Source organism: Lonchura striata, chromosome 5 (assembly GCF_046129695.1).
Source record: "Lonchura striata isolate bLonStr1 chromosome 5, bLonStr1.mat, whole genome shotgun sequence".
Lineage (NCBI taxonomy): Eukaryota > Metazoa > Chordata > Aves > Passeriformes > Estrildidae > Lonchura > Lonchura striata.
In genome coordinates this window covers 23,357,000-23,374,659 of record NC_134607.1, presented here as the reverse complement: position 1 = coordinate 23,374,659, position 17,660 = coordinate 23,357,000, and the positions used below count along the sequence as shown (strand labels likewise).

Here is a 17,660-nt window from a genome sequence, read left to right as displayed (position 1 = left end):
GAAGCTTCTCCGTATGAATCTCTTCTTTGTGGAAGAGTGCAGGGGGGCTGTGCCTTGCTGAAGAGACTCCCATCCTGCCCGGGCAGGGTCCTGGACAAGGCGGGCACCCCCTTCCCTCGCCGGTCTGTCGGGTGAGTTTCGGAAGAGAAGTGGCTGGCGAGCCACATCCTTCCGGGGAGCAGCTCTGTCCCGGGGCTGGAGACCGAGGTGGGTTAGGACAGGACACGCAGAGAAAAACCCTTCCCCGGCTCGCCCAGGTGAGGAGCAGCCGGCGGCTCTCAGAAACCGGGAGTGGCCGAGGGGATCCGCCCCCGCCGCCGGTGAGTGCCCCGCGACCCCCGGAGGTGGGCAGAGCTAAGCTCTCCATAGCCCGGGGGGTGCCGGCTTCTTTCCTGCCGGCTGGGCGAGGGAGGGAAGGAGAGAGAGGGAGGGAGGCAGGGAAAGAGGGTGGGAGAGTGCGGGGGGGTGGGGAGGGCGCTTCAGACACACCTGCCGGGGCGGCGAGGCGGCAGCGCGGAGCGGAGCGCGGAGCGGAGCGGGGATGGCAGGTAAGGGGCGAGCCCCGTCCGGAGCGGGGTCCCGGGGCGGCGGAGCCCCGCCGGGCGCCCCGTGCCGCGGCGGCGGCGGCTGCTCGTCCGCATCGCCCCGGGACGCGAGTTTCGCCCCGGCTCGGGAGTGGTGGTGCTGCTGGTGGTGGGGCTTGTCTGCGCTTCTTATCCTCTTCCCCAGCCACCTCCTCGGGAATGGCCTCCGGCTCGGCGTTTCTCGAAGAGCGCCTTCAGAGCGGCCAAAGGGAAGAGCTCCCTCCGCCCGCCGCGGGAGGGGTACCCTGGGCGGGAGCGGGGCTGCCGGCTCCGGAACCTTCTGCCCACCCCTCCCCTCTCGTTCTCTCCCTCCCGTTCCCTTTCCACCTCTGCCGAGCCTGCCTGCCGAGAAGCTGGTCGCGGCTTGTGCGGCCGGCTTGAGTTTCTTGGAGAAAGAGTTTGACTTAAAGGGACAAATCTGCTGTGGAGTTTGAAAGAGCTCAACTTCTGTGACCTGCTGCTGTGTCCTCCTCCAGCGTCTGTGTGACACGAGTCTCAAATGAGAGTTCAGTTTCTGCAAGAAATACTGGTTTTATTCAACATAGAACAATCCATATCTGTATTTGTATTTAGGCTCCTAAACTCTTTGGTGCAGAAAATGAGACACCTGAGAATCTGTTGTGGTGTCAACAAATCTCTGTTCCTGCTATCTTCCATCCATCAGACCCCAAGCCTCCTGTGTTTGTATCTGGAGGATTGACTTTGCACAGCTCTCTTAGCCATCCTCCTTGTTGTGCTGGCTGTCGGTCTGAAATAGCATGTTGTAATTTGCACCACAAGTAAAAAAAAAAAAAAAAAAACCAACAAAAACTCCCCAAACAACAAACAGAACCCCACCCCCAAATTTCTAAAGAAAAGGAAAAAGACTAGGATGTTTCCTTTCCCCACGGAATGTGAACCTCTGCCCTGCCCCTGGGGATGTTTGTGTGCCTTGGCTACCAAAGCTGGACTTAATGCCACCACCACAGCAGCAGGTAACCATGCACACGTTGGAGGAGAAATGGCATCTAAGTCTCAGGAGGTCTTTGCTGTGCTTTGCCTTGACAGCTAAAAGGATTTGTGCTGGCCTGTGAAGCAGACTTCATTTCTCGAGTGAAAACAGATAACACTTTTTGAGTTGATCCATAGCTGGAGAGAGAGAGCGCATTGCACATACCTGCTCCATCACAGCTTGTACGACTTAATGGAGCAGGTTCACCATGGATCTGAGACGTTTTGGCATTCACTTGAGGGGTTTTCTCTTGCTTTATTTGGTTGGCAGAGTGCTTGCCTTGTTGATGCATATTTTCAGGGCTCCGTAGAGCTGTGTGGAAGATACACCAAAGATATGCTCATGTGATTCCCTGCTGATTCCAGTACCTGTGGCCAAGTTTCTCTGTGAGATGGTGCCCTTAAGAACTTGTTTGGTCATCGATGCTTGGTGCACAGTGCCAGGGATTCATTTGCTGGATACTTTCCAGCCCCAAGTATGAGAAAGCATGTCCCAGGCTGCAAAAACTCGTATTCCTGAGAGTTTCCCATTCTCAGGGATGGGACAAAAGAGAAGGTGTGTGATAGCTGAGGGGATTTAAGAATGTTTGAGAGATAGGGATGATATCTTCTCTAGATTTCTTATTTGGTAGGCTTCTAATTCCCTTATGTACCATTTACCATCTACATATCTAAGGCTTTAGGTGGACACTCAAGATCTTACTGAAACCATTTTTATGTAAAATATTTTCTAATGTATCTGAGTCCCATTTGCAAGATTGGACAAATGTATCATTTGCAGGATCATACCTTGACTCATGTTGTCCCATGCTTACTTATGCCTTGTACCTGTCCTTCTCCATCATTTCTCATCATTTTATCCTTTCCTTTTATCCTTCCAGCCGTGGAGAATGTGTCTCTCCAAGCCAGCAGCCTCTCAGAGCAGGAGGAGGAGGAAGACACCCTTTGGGAGAAGATCGAGAGTGCTCGACACCAGCTGACCCGCTCCCTGAACCCGGCCAAGCTCACCCCGTACCTGCGCCAGTGCCGTGTCATAGACGAGCAGGACGAGGAGGAGGTGCTGAACTCGTGCCGATTCCCTTGCAAGAGCAACCAGACAGGTGGGAGAAGGCACAAACTGGCACTTGGATGGGCCTGGTTCGGGGGGGATTACCTGGTTTTGGCACAGAGTGGATGCTGCACACACCGCGCTACTCCCTTGGCTTTGTTGTTCTCCCAGGTGCTCTGTACTCAGGGCCTCCCCCTGTGTGTGCACAGACGAGGGCAGTGCCTCATTCTCTCTCCTCTAGCCATTCCTGTTTTTGTGGATGGAAGTAATCTGACGGAGATGCTATTTTCATATCATGAAGTGGTGCTACACAGTGTTCTCTCTGTTTTGCAGAGAATTCATCCTAGCTCTTTATCTGTTCTTCCAGGTTACCTGATGGACATCCTTCGGCGCCGTGGAAAGCGAGGCTATGAAGCCTTCCTGGAATCCTTGGAGTTTTACTACCCAGAGCAGTACACACGGCTCACGGGGAGGGAACCAGCCCAGCGCTGCTCTATGATCCTGGGTAGGAGCAGGTGCTCTGTTCTCCCTTCAGCTGCTGCTTGCATGGGAAGGGCCAGAAAATTTTGTGCAAGTTCACATGCCTGCATAAAAAACGGGTTCATGCTGGCTGTGTGTGAGGAATCCTGACAGTTCTGTACTCTGGCCCCCTCCCCTCTGGCAGGGAGGGGGCCACGTGTACAGGTGTGACAGACTGGTGCCATAAGCCTGGGACAACAAGGGCTGCAAAACCTCAGGGGAATTTGTCGCCTCTTGATGCAAAATAGAGCATTGGGTAAATCTGTTTCTCGAGGTTACCCCTATTTCAGCAGCCAGGAATGGGTTCTCCTTTATCTCTCCCTAGATGAGGAAGGCCCTGAGGGACTAACTCAGTTCCTGATGATGGAGGTGAAGAAGGTGAGAGCTCAACGGAAAGAGCACCTGCTGAAGGAACACCAGCTCCAGGTGAAAAACCAGGCATTGGAGCAAGAACAGGTCCGGCTGGAGCAGCAGCTGAAGGAGCTCCTGAAGGTGCAGGAGCGTTGCCAGCGGCTGAGAGAGGAGTGGGAGTCCAACAGTGTGGAGCTGCTGAGGCTGAAGGACGAGAACTACATGATGGCCATGCGCTACGCGCAGCTCTGCGAGGAGAAGAACGTGGCTGTGCTGCGGAGCAGGGACCTGCAGCTGCTGGTAGGATCCTGGGGAGCACGAGGGTGGGCGGCAGTGGGATGTGCCGGGGGTCTGACGGCCGAGGAGGGTACACACAGATGTCCACACGTGGTGGCTTGCGAGCATGAAGGAGCTGATGGCACATAGGATGCGTGATGGGGATCCTGCTCTTGATGAATGTGCCCTGCAGAGAGGCCAAGGCATGGGCTCAGTGCAGGAAGCTCGCCACTGCCTGGGGGCAGCTGGGGATCACCAGCTCCTGCCAGCTGGTGTAGTTGGAGGTATATCTCTAGAAGAGCCAGAAGCAGGGCTGATACCTTCCCTGGCATCCCTTGATCCTCAGCCTGGCTGCTGGCACCACAAGATGCCCTGTGTGCTCCTGTCTGTGCTTTCTGCCTGTGCTGCCTGCACTGCTCTCTGGGCAGCACAGGCAGCAGCAGACAGCTCCACACTGTCAAGCTGTGTGTTTGTATTTACTTTTTCCCCTTCAAGGGTTTGCATTTTCCTCTCCCTAGGGAGGCCATTGGCTGTGCTGCCACCCCCACTGGGTGTGTGTGCGCTGCCTGGAGCTGCCCAGCCTGCCTTGCTGAGCTTAGGAGCCTTTTGGCCCAGACTCCATTCCCCTTGCCACTCCCCACCACCTCCTCATGTCTCTCATGACGTTTGTAAGATTCATGCCCTGCGTAGCTGCAGGAATTCGTGGCACTGCACTCCAGCTGCCAGGCTCTCACCTCCCGCAAACACGCACACATTTCCTGCCTGGGCAAGGACAGCCCTACCTTGAACCTACTAATAGTCTGTATCTTTAAGTGCCCTGCTGCCTCCTGGCATTCCCCCTACCAGTCTGGACCTCTCACACAGCCTTATGATTACCTTTCATACTGCATTCTGTTCTGCCAGTGGCAGGATCTTCCCCTACCGTTTTTCCGGTATTCCTGCCAATGCCAGCTCCCCTGGGCCTCTTTGGAGCAGGGAGGTGAATCATTTGTAGGTAACTGTGGGCTGAAGAAATCCCCCTGGAAGCAGTGTCTCAGCTTGCCTTCCCCTCTTGACTCTTGGGTCCAGAAGTGTCTGGTCCCCAAAAGTCATTGTAGATCTTTTGGGCAGATTCACAGAAGTAATTGAGTTCCTGAATCCCTCCTTGGACAATTTTGCCAGTGCTTCTTGATGGCTTTAATTCTGAATCCCTCTTTGGACAATTTTGCCAGTGCTTCTTGATGGTTTTAATAAGCTTCTCCTGTTCTATTTCCTCTCAAAGCCTTACTTACCTGTGAAATTGGTTCTCTGTTCAATCTGATCAGTCATTACAGGTGTGGGAGGACCTTTCTTATTCTTAAAAGTCGCTGACCTCTGCTGTCTCCTGTGACATGTTGGTGGAGGCCAGACCAGGGAATGATGATGCCCCTGTAGTACTCTGCAGCCTCCAGCAGCTTGAACCTCAAACACCTCCCAGGCCAGAGGTGGCCTCCCACACTGAGTAGCCTCCAGTGGATTTTGCTTCTGTGAATTTGTTTCTTAGCTGCTCTAGGAATCTCTGAGATATTCACAGCTGATGGCCCTGGCAACGCACCAGAGGTCCCACATCCACCCACAGTCAAGGCCAGCTGCCCTGTGGATGCCCCAGGGTAGCAAGAAAGTTGTTGCACCAAGAGATGATCCTGAAAGTGCTTATGCAAGTGTGTCTTCCTCCTTTCCCTGAGGGAGAAGCTTTTGAGTGCAGCTGTGCTGCTAACGTCTGCCCAGCAGCAGGATACTCCTTCACATGCTTGCCTGTGGTTGCCTTCTGTGCCTTACTCACCTCCAGACCTGTTTTCTTCTCAGCACCACCTCTGCTTCACTCTCCTATTAAGGCAGAGGTGCGGGCCCATGTGTGTCAGACTGTTTCTTCCCTGGGTTGCAGGTGGACCAGCTGAAATGCAAAGTCTCCAGCCTGGAGGAGGAGTGCAGCCTGCTGCGGAAACAGGCGTCGGCACCGCCCCAGCGAGAGGCGGAGGAGCGGGGCCACCCTGACACCGTGTCTGAGCTGTGGGCTGAGAACCAGCGGCTCACGGCATCGCTGCAGGAGCTGCAGGGCATGTTGCAGGTACCTGCTAGGGCAGGGCAGGCTCCAGGTCACCTCCTTTCCTGAGCCATCTCCAGTGGTGTTTACATAGCCACTGGAAAGATGGGGAAATTGTTGGTTTGGGCTGGCCTGTCCATCCTCCGAGCATATTGCTTGGCTGTGGTGGCTGCCATTGCATCTAGTAGTGACAGGTGCTTTTTTCCAGCTCTGTAATTCTTGCTTGGGCTCACAAGGTGGCTTTGTGCTTTGGAGTGCACAGCAGATTGATGCTGGATGATGGTGACAGCTGTGCCAATCTGTCAGTCGCAGCCCTAGTCTGTTGCTCCCTTGGTGCTTGTGATGCAGTGACAGTGACCTCTTGCCTCTTAGAAACCCGGTGAGGGCCCAGTGCCAGGCTCTGAGCAGATCCTCCTGGACATCCTGGAGCACGACTGGAAGGAAGCCCAAGATGACCGGCAGGATCTCTGTCAGAAACTCAATTCGCTGCAGAATGAGCTGCAGTGGGCCGAAGAGCTGAGGGATAAGGTAGAACATTCATCGCCACTTCTGTCCCTGCACTCCAAGCAGAGCCTGAAATAGAGCAGAAGGATGCTCTAAAGCAGTTGCTTTCAGGAACGCTAATGCTTGTTGCTTGCTGTTACCAGTACCTCCAGGAGGTGGAAGATCTGCAGCTGAAATACCGAACGCTGCAGAAGGACTGTGATCTCTACAAGCATCGTATGAACACAGTGCTGCTGCAGCTGGAGGAGATCGAAAAAGAGCGGGACCAGGTAAATTGCTTTTGACTGCCCAGCAAGAACAGGGCTCTGGATAGCTCTCCTTCCCCAGTGGATCTTGTCCAGCCATGCCAGGGTGGGAGGTGTGGATCAGCAGTGCAGTTCAGTGTCTTTTCTTACATTCAGTCTGGCTCCTTGCAGGCCATCCAGAGCCGTGATGGGGTGCAGCTGCAATACTCCCAGAGCCTGATTGAGAAGGACCAGTACCGCAAACGTGTGCGGGCCCTGGAGGAGGAGCGGGACGAGCTCCTGAGCAAGCTGAGCCAGGCAGAAGGGCTGAAGAGCACGCTGGAGGCACAGCTGCAGCGGTGCCAAGGCAGCCTCAGCCTCAGCAAGGTGAGGGTGGCTAGAAGGAAGGGGAAAGAGGGAAGGCAAAGGGGTCAGGACTGATTTCTGGAGGATGCAAATGGGATGATGGGGTTCCTTCTCTCCCAGATGTGCAGCTCTTCCTACTCCCTCTGCTCCAACCTCAGCAGCACCTGGAGCCTCATAGACAACCCTGTGAATGGAATCATGGATACCCTGGGGACTTCTGTTACCCCATTCCCAGGGGATTCAGCCATTCAGAGCATGGTGAGTGCTTGACCGTGTGAGGCTGGCCCTCAGCTGAGGTCAGTGGAGACACTGCTCAGGAAGGGCCATACAGGCATTGGAGTGGCTTCATCGTGAGGTTATGACTTGGTGGAAGATGGGGCATGGGGAGGTGTGTAAGGTGTAAGGAGATCTCAGGTGCAAAGCTCTCAATCTCAAACAAACTGGCCTATGTATCTATATAAAAAGCTACCCTAAAGTGTGTGAGAACTCTTCATTCCATATGACACCTTAGAAACCAACAGCTTCATGTAAGATGCTATCCTCCCTAAAATGCTGTTTAATTTATGATGCTGGAGGAGAAATCCAGACTATTTTGAACCCTATAGCAGCATTGTATTGTTTTTAAGGGAGTCAGGTTCTTCTTTTGACTCCTTGAACTGTCATCCCAGAGCACCCTGATATGGCCACAGGTTACTCACACCTCTGGGTGTGTGGTGGCTAAACCAGAAATACAAGGACAAGGTTTGGTTAGTCTATTCATCTGCTACTGCTCCCACAGCTTGTGCTTTGCAAAAAGATGGGGATGCAGTGTCATGGATCTCTAGCTGAGCTGTCTGCTTGGGAAAACAGGGTCCCCCTGGGAGTTTGGAGGGATGTGGATTATCTTAAAGAGGGTTGTGGGAGCCAAGGAGCTGTTTGCTCGCTTGGCCTGAAGGGAGGGGAGAAATGGTGCTGGGTGTTGGTGTTAGCAAGCACGTCTCTCACTGTGCCCAAGGACGAGACTCCCGACAGTGAGAAGGATATCAACCGCCTTTCCACCTTCCCCTTCCCTCCCTGCATCGGCTCCATCCTCCGTCGGCAACGGGAAGAGAGGTGCATGCCCCACAAAAGGTGATGCTGAAGGCTGCTTGTCTCCTCTCTGGGGGTTGTGGTGTCTGGGAAGAGATGCATGGCAGGGTTAGGAGAGAACATGGAGTGGGAACTGAGTGGAAAGGCTGTCTGGAAGTTGTGTGGTGGCTCCAGGGGTGCTTGGGAGTGGTGGGGAAGTCTGTGGAGCTAAGATTGAGAATGGGATGCAAACAGGGTTTGGAAAAGCTGCTACCTTACAGATCCATTTTGTGTCTTCTTTTTAGCTTGTCCTGTGGCTCCTTTAGCAGCATTGAAGATTCAACAGGTACAAGGCTTTCCTCAATGGGCTTAGCTAAAATGGAGTGGGGGCTGTGGGTAGAGGGGTTGGACAGCTGACCCTCCCTCACACTCTGGTTTGTGCAGCTCATTGTGAGGGCTCTGAACCTGTAGCATGGTACTATGGGCCCTCATATCCCCTGTGCCATATCCTCAGGCACAGCAGCTGGAAAAGCTGGCTTTTCCTCTGCAGAGCAGGTAGCTATTTGCATCAGCTTTGTTTGGCTGATGGAGAGATGTTGAGGGGAGTAGGTAGTAGAAGAGGGAGATGCCTTTGCCCTGGGGTGTTTACTAGATGCTCCCTTTTACTGCTACTACCTGTTCGATGGGTTGTAAGTCTCCTGGAGTGAAGAGGAGCATCCTGCAAACTGGTGCTGGCAGATCCTGTGGTGGGTGCTGATGGCTGATCTCTGGGCACATCCACGTGGCCTTGGCTGCTGCTGCTCTCTGACCAAAATGCTGAGGAAGGGAACGAAGATTTGCCTGTTCTCAAGGAACATGTGAAATCCTTTTCTTGAGGGTGACCATTCAAAGCCTCCCTACAACCTCAGTTTCCCAGCTAGATGCTAGAAAATGGTCAGGAGAAGATGGCAGACCCTTGCCACGCCCAGAACATGAGCTCCCTGCAGCACTAGCACAGGTAAAGTTCTCCCTCTCCCTTTTGCTCTTTCGTAGGCAGCAGTTTTCCTGACACCTTGCTGGGGGCCTTCTCCTCTTCTTCCAGCAGCACCTACACCAGGGTGAAGTCAGAGATCTGCTTATCCACACTTTCCAGCCGCAAGGAGGTTGCCAGGAGGTGACTGCTGCTCTCTGAGCTGGACACACTGTGGTGGTGCTTGAGGGGGAATTTTGTGGTGCCAGGGACCATGCTTGGGAGACCTTTCCTTTCTGCCCCTCCCTTGCAGTTGCAGGCCCTTTCTTGCTAGTGGGAGAGGAGAGAAATGACGATCCTATAGTCCTTGCTTCCTACCAGGACTTCAGTTTTTTGCACTGTGCTATTGGTTATGGCAGGGGTGGAGATGTTGCTCTGGGCTGGACATGCATCTGTCTAGGTAGGGAAGGACTGTGGGAGCCCAGCTTGGCTTTGGTGGTGGGGCTGGTGAGATAGAAAGGGCTGTGGGGCTTTGTTAGTCCTGGTGAATCGTGAGCTCTGCTCTGCAGTAAACACCCTGTAGCTGGACACAAGGCATGGGGGACTGGCTCTTAGAAAAGGCAGTAAACCTCAGTTTCCAGACTTGGCATTTCTCCTTGCCAGGTCACTGGTGGTGCAGCTCAGTAGTGTGGGTCATCCCAGCCACCCCTCACCCCAGGAGAAGAGGCTCGGAGCAGACATCTCCATCCTTGGAGGGAACAGGACAGGAATTTATGTCCAGTGGGTCAAGCCAGGCTCACGGGTTGAAAAAGCAGGACTCAGGGAAGGGTGCCGGCTCATTGAGGTGAGTCTGGGAATGGGCTCCTTTTGTGGGTTTGCAAAGCACCTTTGATGATGCAAGGAGTGCAGAGTGATCCCCAGTGCAAGATGACCTCTATACAGCTTGAAGTCCACCTCAATTTCTCTTATTTTCCAGGACTGCTCCCTGTCTAGAGCTTTCCACAGCCACTCCAAGTCTCCTGGCACTTGAGTGTACTTGTGCATGTAAAAATGCCAAGACCTTCTGAAACCCTTGAGCTGTGGGAAGGGAGAAACAAAAATGAGTCACAAAATTAAGATGCCAGTACAGCTTTGTGTCCCTTGCTTTTGTGTCTGTCACCTTGTGGCTTTTCAGAGCAGTTTGCATCCTGCATCCTGCATGTGCCTATTGCAAACCAATCAATTCTGGACCAAGATTTCTCAGGCCTTTTTGACCCTCCTGAGTTATAGAGAATAATTGCCCTGAAGAAACCTCCTGGAAGGAGGGAAGGGCATTTGTTTTGCCAAGAATGACACCACTTGAAATACAGCTGCACTACTTGAATTAATATCCCACCTGTAACTGAAAACGAACCTGTGCTCCTGCTCCCACACACGTTCATGCACACACACATTTCCTTTAACAACAGTCCGTCATCCAGACTGGGTGATGGCTGGCAGCAGGTATTTCAGAGGCAGAGGTGGGAGCCAGAGGCTGACTGAGGATGCCTTGTCCACAGATACAGTTTTCCCCAGACATGTCTCACTCTGTAAAACCTTTTGTGTAACCATGATGGGTGAGGGAGCCTGGGGGGTGCATGCTTTTCCAGCCCTTAGGTCTAATGACATTGGATCCTTGCTAGCTGAGAGTGCCATCGCTGAAGGAAGAGGTGCTTTCCCTGGAGAACTGCACACGGGAGGTTGCCTACCTGAGCCTGCTGCACTGGGATGAGCCGTCTAGTCTCATCTTTCAGCTTGACCTAGAAGGTAAGGTGCTGGCAGCTAGGTCGCCTTTGAACCTGAGCTCTCTGCCTCCCTTTCTAGACTCTCCACTCAGACCTAGAGATTAATCTCAGTTATTCTCTCTCCTCTCCTGTTTGGTCCTAGGCCACCATGTCAGACACAGGGGTTGGCCGTAGCTCCAGTAGCTTTCCCTCTCTCGTGTGACTTGTGCATCCTCTGAGTTACAGGACAGAGGTACAGACCTTCTGTCTGTTTGCCTCCTCTGCACCCCAACCCCAATCCAGAGTGTCACAACTGTGCTGGGGACTTGGCTTTCTTATTGGTGACTGTTGTCTACTGCGTCCCCACCTGTGGTGACCTGTGTTATATGCTCCAGGATACCAGCCTCTGCAGGCAGCCCTGGAGGAAGGGAAGAAATTTGCTGGAGACTCGTTCTACGTCCGCACCAATGTGTCCCTCCTGGAGCTGTCGGACCCCTACGCGCTGTGTGTGAAGTGCCGGGAGATCCTGCACGTCACGGACACCATGCACAGAGGCCGGCTGGAGTGGTACTGCTCTCGCGTCGATCCCCTGACCGTGCGGGACCTGGACAAGGGCACGGTGCCCAACTACAGCAGGTAACCAACGTGAGGAGGGAGGTGGGGGGTACCTGCCCCACTTGTCTGTGCTGGCCATCCCCTAGCGGTCCTGGGGCTGCAGGCTGGCCTCTCGGTGATGTAGGATGACTAAGTCTTGTTCAGGGACCAGTGTGGTAGTGTTTGGGACTGGGAGGTTGAGTGAGGGTTTGATATGCCTATGCTTCAGCAGGTCTGTGGGATTGGTGAAGAGGATCCCAGCAGGGTATGGTCCCTGTGGCTTCTGGAGTTGCTTGAGTGCAAGCTCTCTGTCTTTTCAGGGCCCATCAACTTTTGAAGATCCAGGAGAAGCGCCAGATGCCTGGGCAGCAGAGAGGCCACAAAAATAACGTAAGACAAAGAAGCGGGTGATGAGAGCTGTGGTGTGTGCCCATGGCCATCTTACCACCTCAGAGACAATCTGCCCCGCTCTGTTGGTAAACCAACTTGTACAGAGGTGGCAGATGGGTTAGCAAGCAAAGCTTTTAGGCCAGGCAGTGTTACTGCTCTGTGGCTGTTTTTCTACCACTTCTCCACTTCCCTTCCCAGACTGAACCTAATGAATGGATGGATGGAAGTCCTAATCCCTTACTTTTTGTAATGGTGCTCCATCCTCTTTGCCAGAGGGTGTTCTGTAGCCAGTTCTTCATGTGTGTGAAAAGGGCAGCGCTCTCAGCCTAATTGCCCTCACTTTCTCCTCAGCTAAAGAAACGGGCCTTGGGCCAACTGCGTTTGGTGAAATCCAAACCACAGAGGAGCCCAGAACAGCCTCCCCAGCAGCTGTGGCTGGACCCCTGCTCAGGTGAGCTGTTAGCCCTGTGCCTGCCCTGTCACCCTTGGAGACCCAGCTGTCCCCTAGTCGTCCAACTTTTTTTGGAGAATAAACTGCTGCACAACTCAAGGGAGTCCCAGAAAACAGGCAGGGAATCTACATCCCGGGGTATCTGTCCATGAGTGACTGTTGTAACCAGGGTAGGGTCTCTCCTGGGACGTAAGATGGTTTGGTAGGTGCCTCCATGATTCAGGATGAGGAGGTGGTACAGAACAATGGGATGTAGGCTGTCCTGGCTTCCTGTGTTCTTACCTTTGGCTTTCTCTTCTTCAATGCTGTCTTCCAGACCCAGACACAAACCTGAAGCCTTACACCCTGGTGCGCCCTGTGGTGGTCAAGACACCCCGTCCTGTGGTGCTGTTGCCAAGCTGCATTGCACCACGGCTCATCAGGAACCTGCTGGACCTGCCCACCTCTCGCCTGGACTTCCACGTGTGCTCAGCAGGTAGGCAGCAGTAGTACATGGCTGCTCAGTCCATTTCAGTGAAGAGCTGCTCTTTTCTTGGAAGGGTGAGTTATGGTCTCATGGGAGTCTTGGAAAGCCCATGAGGTCTCTCTTCAGAGGGTGAGTGTGGGAATCTCTCAGTCCTCCCACGTAATACCTGTTGACAGGTCACTTTTTTGGGCTGAGTGTCTGCAAGGTATTCCCTGCTATTTGTAACCATGTGTCATCCCTTTGGCCCACAGGGAAGCCAGCCCTCCCTTCTGGTCACTGAGGCATGGGGATCTTCTCTCTTCCCTTGAGTGGGTGGGTGGTGGTGTAGCTTTGCCTTGCTGCTCTGGGTGGCTTTTCCCAGAGATGAAAACCATGGCTGGTGTGGGATCTGCAGGTTGACTTCATGCCAGTTCTTCCTGCCCAGGAACAGGAGAATCCAGCCTCAGTGCTGTTATCCCCCTCCTTTTGCCAGTAGATGCGAGGCTGGCACATGGCTGAAGAGGCTGCTGGGGAAAGGGCATTTCTCCCATAGGGAATGTTCAGAAATGACAACTCCCTCTTTCCTCCTTCCTTCTCACTTCTCCGGTGCTCTCTTTTCCCAGGGTTTAGTTTTCTCCCTTTGCCAACTGCAGGACTGAAAAACGAGTTGATTTGTTTGTTTGCGGGGTAATGATGGAGGTAGTGAAAATTCTCTGTTTTGCTGAAGGATGGCTCTGAAAATTTTGGCTGCTGGGCTTCTCAGCTGAGTGACTTGGCCATATATCCTGTCCTACTGAGCCCTCTGCAGGGTCCCCCTCACAATGCACAGGGGACCTGCTTCCAAGCTTTTACTGCAGCTGGGAATATACACTGAGGGCAAAAACTCCATTGTCCCCAGCTAGTTTTGCTGGCTGTGAGGAAAGGAAAATAACCCATGAGCTCCAAGTAATTTCTCTTTTGTTTGCTGCCTATATTTTCTTTAGAGCTTCCAGGAGAGTCTGCTGCCTGCAAAGGAAACATGGCTTTGCAGGATCCAGGTCTGCCTGGGAAGTACTGTGTCACTAGGCAGAGGATGCCCAGCCAGCCTGGAACTTGGGATAACTGGAACATGCTCTGGACCCAGTTCCAAACATGCCTTCTGCTAAAAATATTACTTTATTTCCATCTTAGGGACAAGCAGCTCCTAAAAGCCTTTTTATGATGCCTCCTCATGTATCCGTGGCAGTGTGGGCAGCTGCCTAGAGCAGCATGGTGGGCAGGTAAAGCCTGGCTCCTTCCTCAGCCACACTGGGATGCAGGGCCTGCAGCTCCCAAGCCAGGTCTGGGTGTGTGTGCTGTGTCAGCCTCCTTTGGGAGTTACCAGGGGCACCTGGCTGTCCTTGCTTTGGCCATTGCTTTGACCATGCTGCATCCAGCTCTTTCCCCAGTTCTCTGTCCAAGCATCATCTCTCTGCTGCTCTCCTGGTGCTGGCTGCTGCATGCTGTCCTGCCTCTGAGCAGGCTGCCACCAGCAAAAGGAGGTTCAACTCATCCCCATTTTCCTCCCACTCTCCCAGCATACACCCACTCCTCTTGCTTCCCCAGCCATAGTGCTCACTTACAGGAGCTGTCTATAAGCCTGTGCAGCACTCAAACCTTGCAGAAAATCTATTCTGGCAAGATAAAGTGGTTATTTTTCTGCCATGCTCTGTTAGGGAGGGGTTGGGACAGTGTGGCAGTGGGTGGATAATGTCTGTGAGACAGCTTAGGCTGCTGCAAGGTGCTGCTGTTGCCATGCAAGGTGTCTTCAGCTGTGATATCTCACTTGTTTCCTACCAGAAAGCTGCAGGAGATCCATGCCCAAAGTGTGATGCTGTGTAATTAGTCTTGCTCTCCAGAATCTGGAAACACTGAACTTGATAAGCACCAGTGCAGCAGCCGACGTGTCATCTGAGGTAGAAAGTGTGTGCAAGAGGGAGAAGGGGCTGACATCTCTCTCTTCCTATTTCCTCTTGGCTTGCAGAGAAGCTGGCAGGAGGGGATCCCAGTGCAACCCACACTCAGGAGCAGCCTGTGTCTAGAACTGCCCCCCAGGACCAGAGGGAGAGTGGACGAATCCACATGATCCGGGAGGCAATGGAGAAGGTGCTGAGGCTTTTGGTGTGGGGAGAAAGGGCCAGGATGGGGCAGCTCATTCAGACTGGAGGAGAGGAGGGGGCAGCTGAGTGGGGGAAGAGGGAGAGTGGTGTGGTGGTAGAAAGGGAGCTGCTTGCTTGGGTGTTGTGTAATTTGGAGAGTGCTTCAGGTTGAGGTGCTGTGGAGTTGTGGAGCAGCAGATACAGACATTTCCCTGAGTCTCTGATGAGCTCAGATAAAATAAATGGAAAATGGGGATTTGTAGAGAAGGCAGAGGGACAGGCCATACTCAGAAGTGACCTCCCTGCTCTCACATTCCTCATGTTCACCAAGATGGCAACAACTCTCCTTAGGGCAGAAATGTGAGACTGTGGTGACAGTGATGACAAAGAGGATGTGAAGATGAGCTGTGGCTGAGAGAGGGGTCCAGTGAGCTCTTGGGTTGGATTGGCAGTGATGGAGTGGGTGACCCTGCTCTTTAATTCTCCCCTTTTCTATTGGCACTGTCTATAAATCTCACTTTTAATGGAATTAGTATTGGAAAAGCAATGATATTGCACAGTATGGGGTTTGATTTAATGTAACTGTCAGGGGCTGGGGTTATTTTTTCTCCATTTAAATCAGTAAATCTATTCAATTTCCTTTCCAGAATAAACACTGCCTGTTAGAGCTGGGAGTTGAGGGTGTGAGGGATCTAATTAAAAGTGAAATATACCCCATCGTTATCCATGTCGAGGTCACCGAGAAGAACGTTAGAGGACTCAGGTGAGGAAAGACGGCGTGGCATGGATGGGGGGTGTCACGGGAGGAGTGAGAAGCCCTGGCCTGTTCAGAGAAAGAACACGGATCAGGCGAGAGCACTGGATGCGTGTGCTGGGGTTGGTGCTGTGAGGGGAATAATTCCTTTCTGTACGTGTGAGCGCATTCCTGGGTGGTTCTGCCACCCCACCTCCTTATGCCAAGGGTAACATTTGTCCCTGTGTTTTCCATAGGAGCTTGCTGGGGAAGGCGGGCCAGCGGGACTCGGAGGTGCTGAAGGCGTGCCGTGCGGTGGAGAGAGCTCTCCATGCCCTGCCGTGCTCCTGGGCCCGAGTGGAGCCCCACGCCTGGAGCCACGCCGAGGAGCTGCCCAAGGTGGTTCGGGGATGCATCTTCCAGGAGCAAACCCGCCCGCTGTGGATTGAGGAGGGCGATGACTGAGTGGGGGGTAACAGAGCAGCTACAGCCACCTGCTGCCCCCAGGAGCTGCTCTCAGAGGTCCCTGCCTTCCCAGGCCCCTCCAGGGAGAGTGTTCTTCCTCCCTGAGGGAATGCTGGTAGCTAAGGCCGCCAGGATGGCCTTTTTCATCCCCTTGAGGGCCACCAAGAGCCAGGAAGTGACAAATAACAGTGCCCCCCTGTCTAAGCTTTCTGTATTTCATTGGAAAGACATCTTCCACCATCGTGGTGGAAACCACCCCTGTGGGCTGTTCCCTGTCGCCTTGGGCTGCCCTTGTACATGGTCAGATTGACAGACAGGGAACGTAGGGGAAGTGTGTGGGATCAGGCTGCGTGGGAGCATTTCTCACACAGATTTCAAGCTCTCGAGCTCTTCTCCCATCACCACCATCTCCCCTGGCAGTGGCACCGTGTGCTCCGGGGCCTCTCTTCCCATCTACCTCGCCTCTGGCCCTGAGGCACAGGGAGCATGGCTCATACACCCGCGACCCACTGCGGCTGGAGTGACACTAAGGTTGCAACAAACCCTCGTTTTATAGGAGCTGTACTCTTTATTGCTTGTAAATTATTAATGGAGCCTTTCATTGGCGAACAGCCTGTAAAGGAGAATTAAATACCATTCATAATGGGAACGGGTGGCAGGCTGTGGGCTTGTGTGTTACTGGGAGGGTATGGGTGATGCACAATGGGATATTTTTCTCCTCCTTTAGGTGAGACCCAACTGCCCAGCCCTCCAGGGGAAGGAGGGAGCACTGCTGTTGCTCTTGTAAGGCAGTAAGAAGTGTGGGGAGAGGACAGGCTAAGTGGGGTACAGACTAAGTACCCTCCCTTCTCTGTTGGCCCCTGGTTTTCAGTCCCTTGCTCTCCCCAGCACTGATATTGGTCAGGGTGCTTTAGGAAAGTCAGGGAAAAGTTCACTTGAGTTTTGAATTGTGTCTGGCTGGGGTCCCTAGAGCTTTGCATCCCTCCATGCCCTGGTTAGTGTGAAGTGACAAGCCAGCTACCTCACCCTCCTGGGGGGCAACAAGGAGACTGAGCCCAGCCATGCTGCTAGGAGAAAGGGGGAGACATTGCCCCTGCAAGGTGGGGTTCTCACCCTGACATGGGGCAAGAGTGGGTTCAGACTCTGGCGGGGGGAAGACGGAGGCTTTGGGTAGCCACAGCAGTGCTCACTTAGGCTGCGTGGTTGTGAATCCTGTTATGCAGCCACCATTATCAGATGCCATGGGAAAGGGGTGCCAGGGTACCCCTGGCACTGTGGGGAGGTGGTGGTTGTGGTGGTAGGTGGTCTTTCCTGAGGGAGGCCAGAGGAAAATGAAGTCTGTGGCTCTGGGAGGCTTCGGGCTCTTGGGGCATGAGCTCATGCTGATGCTGGGGTCAGTGGGAGAAGATGGGCAACCAGCACCAGGGTCAGGTCCTTTCTGTGTCCCCCTTGCCCCTGTGATTTGGCACTGCTGGTGCCATGCACTTGTGAAGCTCTGAGCAAAGATTAACTTGCTGATCTTCACGACTCCCCTGTGAGGTGTTATTTCAGGCTCTAAACCAGTTGCCTGTGTCTTTTATGAGGACGAGAGTGAAGGGGGGAGGAAAGAAAATGAAGATTTTAACTTGCAGTCACTAAAATGTAGAGCAAAGTCCTCGCTCTGCCCTGGAGCCATGCAAGTCTTCTCTCAGGGAAGGGGAGCTGGCATACACAGGGCTCCAGATGAGAGCTCCCATGTGGCATCCACTCCAGAGCATGCAGCCTGAGCATCCAGCACGGCCAGTCCCCTGGGAGGGTGCTTGC

The 17,660-nt window shown here is 53.5% G+C and overlaps 1 protein-coding gene across 1 annotated transcript; it reads left to right on the top strand.

Moving 5' to 3' along the window:
• Positions 1 to 2,391: 2,391 nt before the first annotated feature.
• CARD10 (caspase recruitment domain family member 10) lies at positions 2,392 to 15,857 on the top strand. The gene is made up of 20 exons (XM_031503710.2): positions 2,392 to 2,674; positions 2,990 to 3,127; positions 3,467 to 3,792; positions 5,672 to 5,854; positions 6,203 to 6,358; positions 6,478 to 6,603; positions 6,751 to 6,945; positions 7,045 to 7,182; positions 7,919 to 8,034; positions 8,277 to 8,317; positions 9,004 to 9,124; positions 9,584 to 9,764; positions 10,582 to 10,705; positions 11,058 to 11,298; positions 11,577 to 11,646; positions 11,998 to 12,097; positions 12,414 to 12,572; positions 14,545 to 14,666; positions 15,307 to 15,422; positions 15,650 to 15,857. The coding sequence occupies exons 1-20, from the start codon at positions 2,392 to 2,394 to the stop codon at positions 15,855 to 15,857; spliced, it is 3,144 nt and encodes a 1,047-aa protein (XP_031359570.2).
• Positions 15,858 to 17,660: the final 1,803 nt, after the last annotated feature.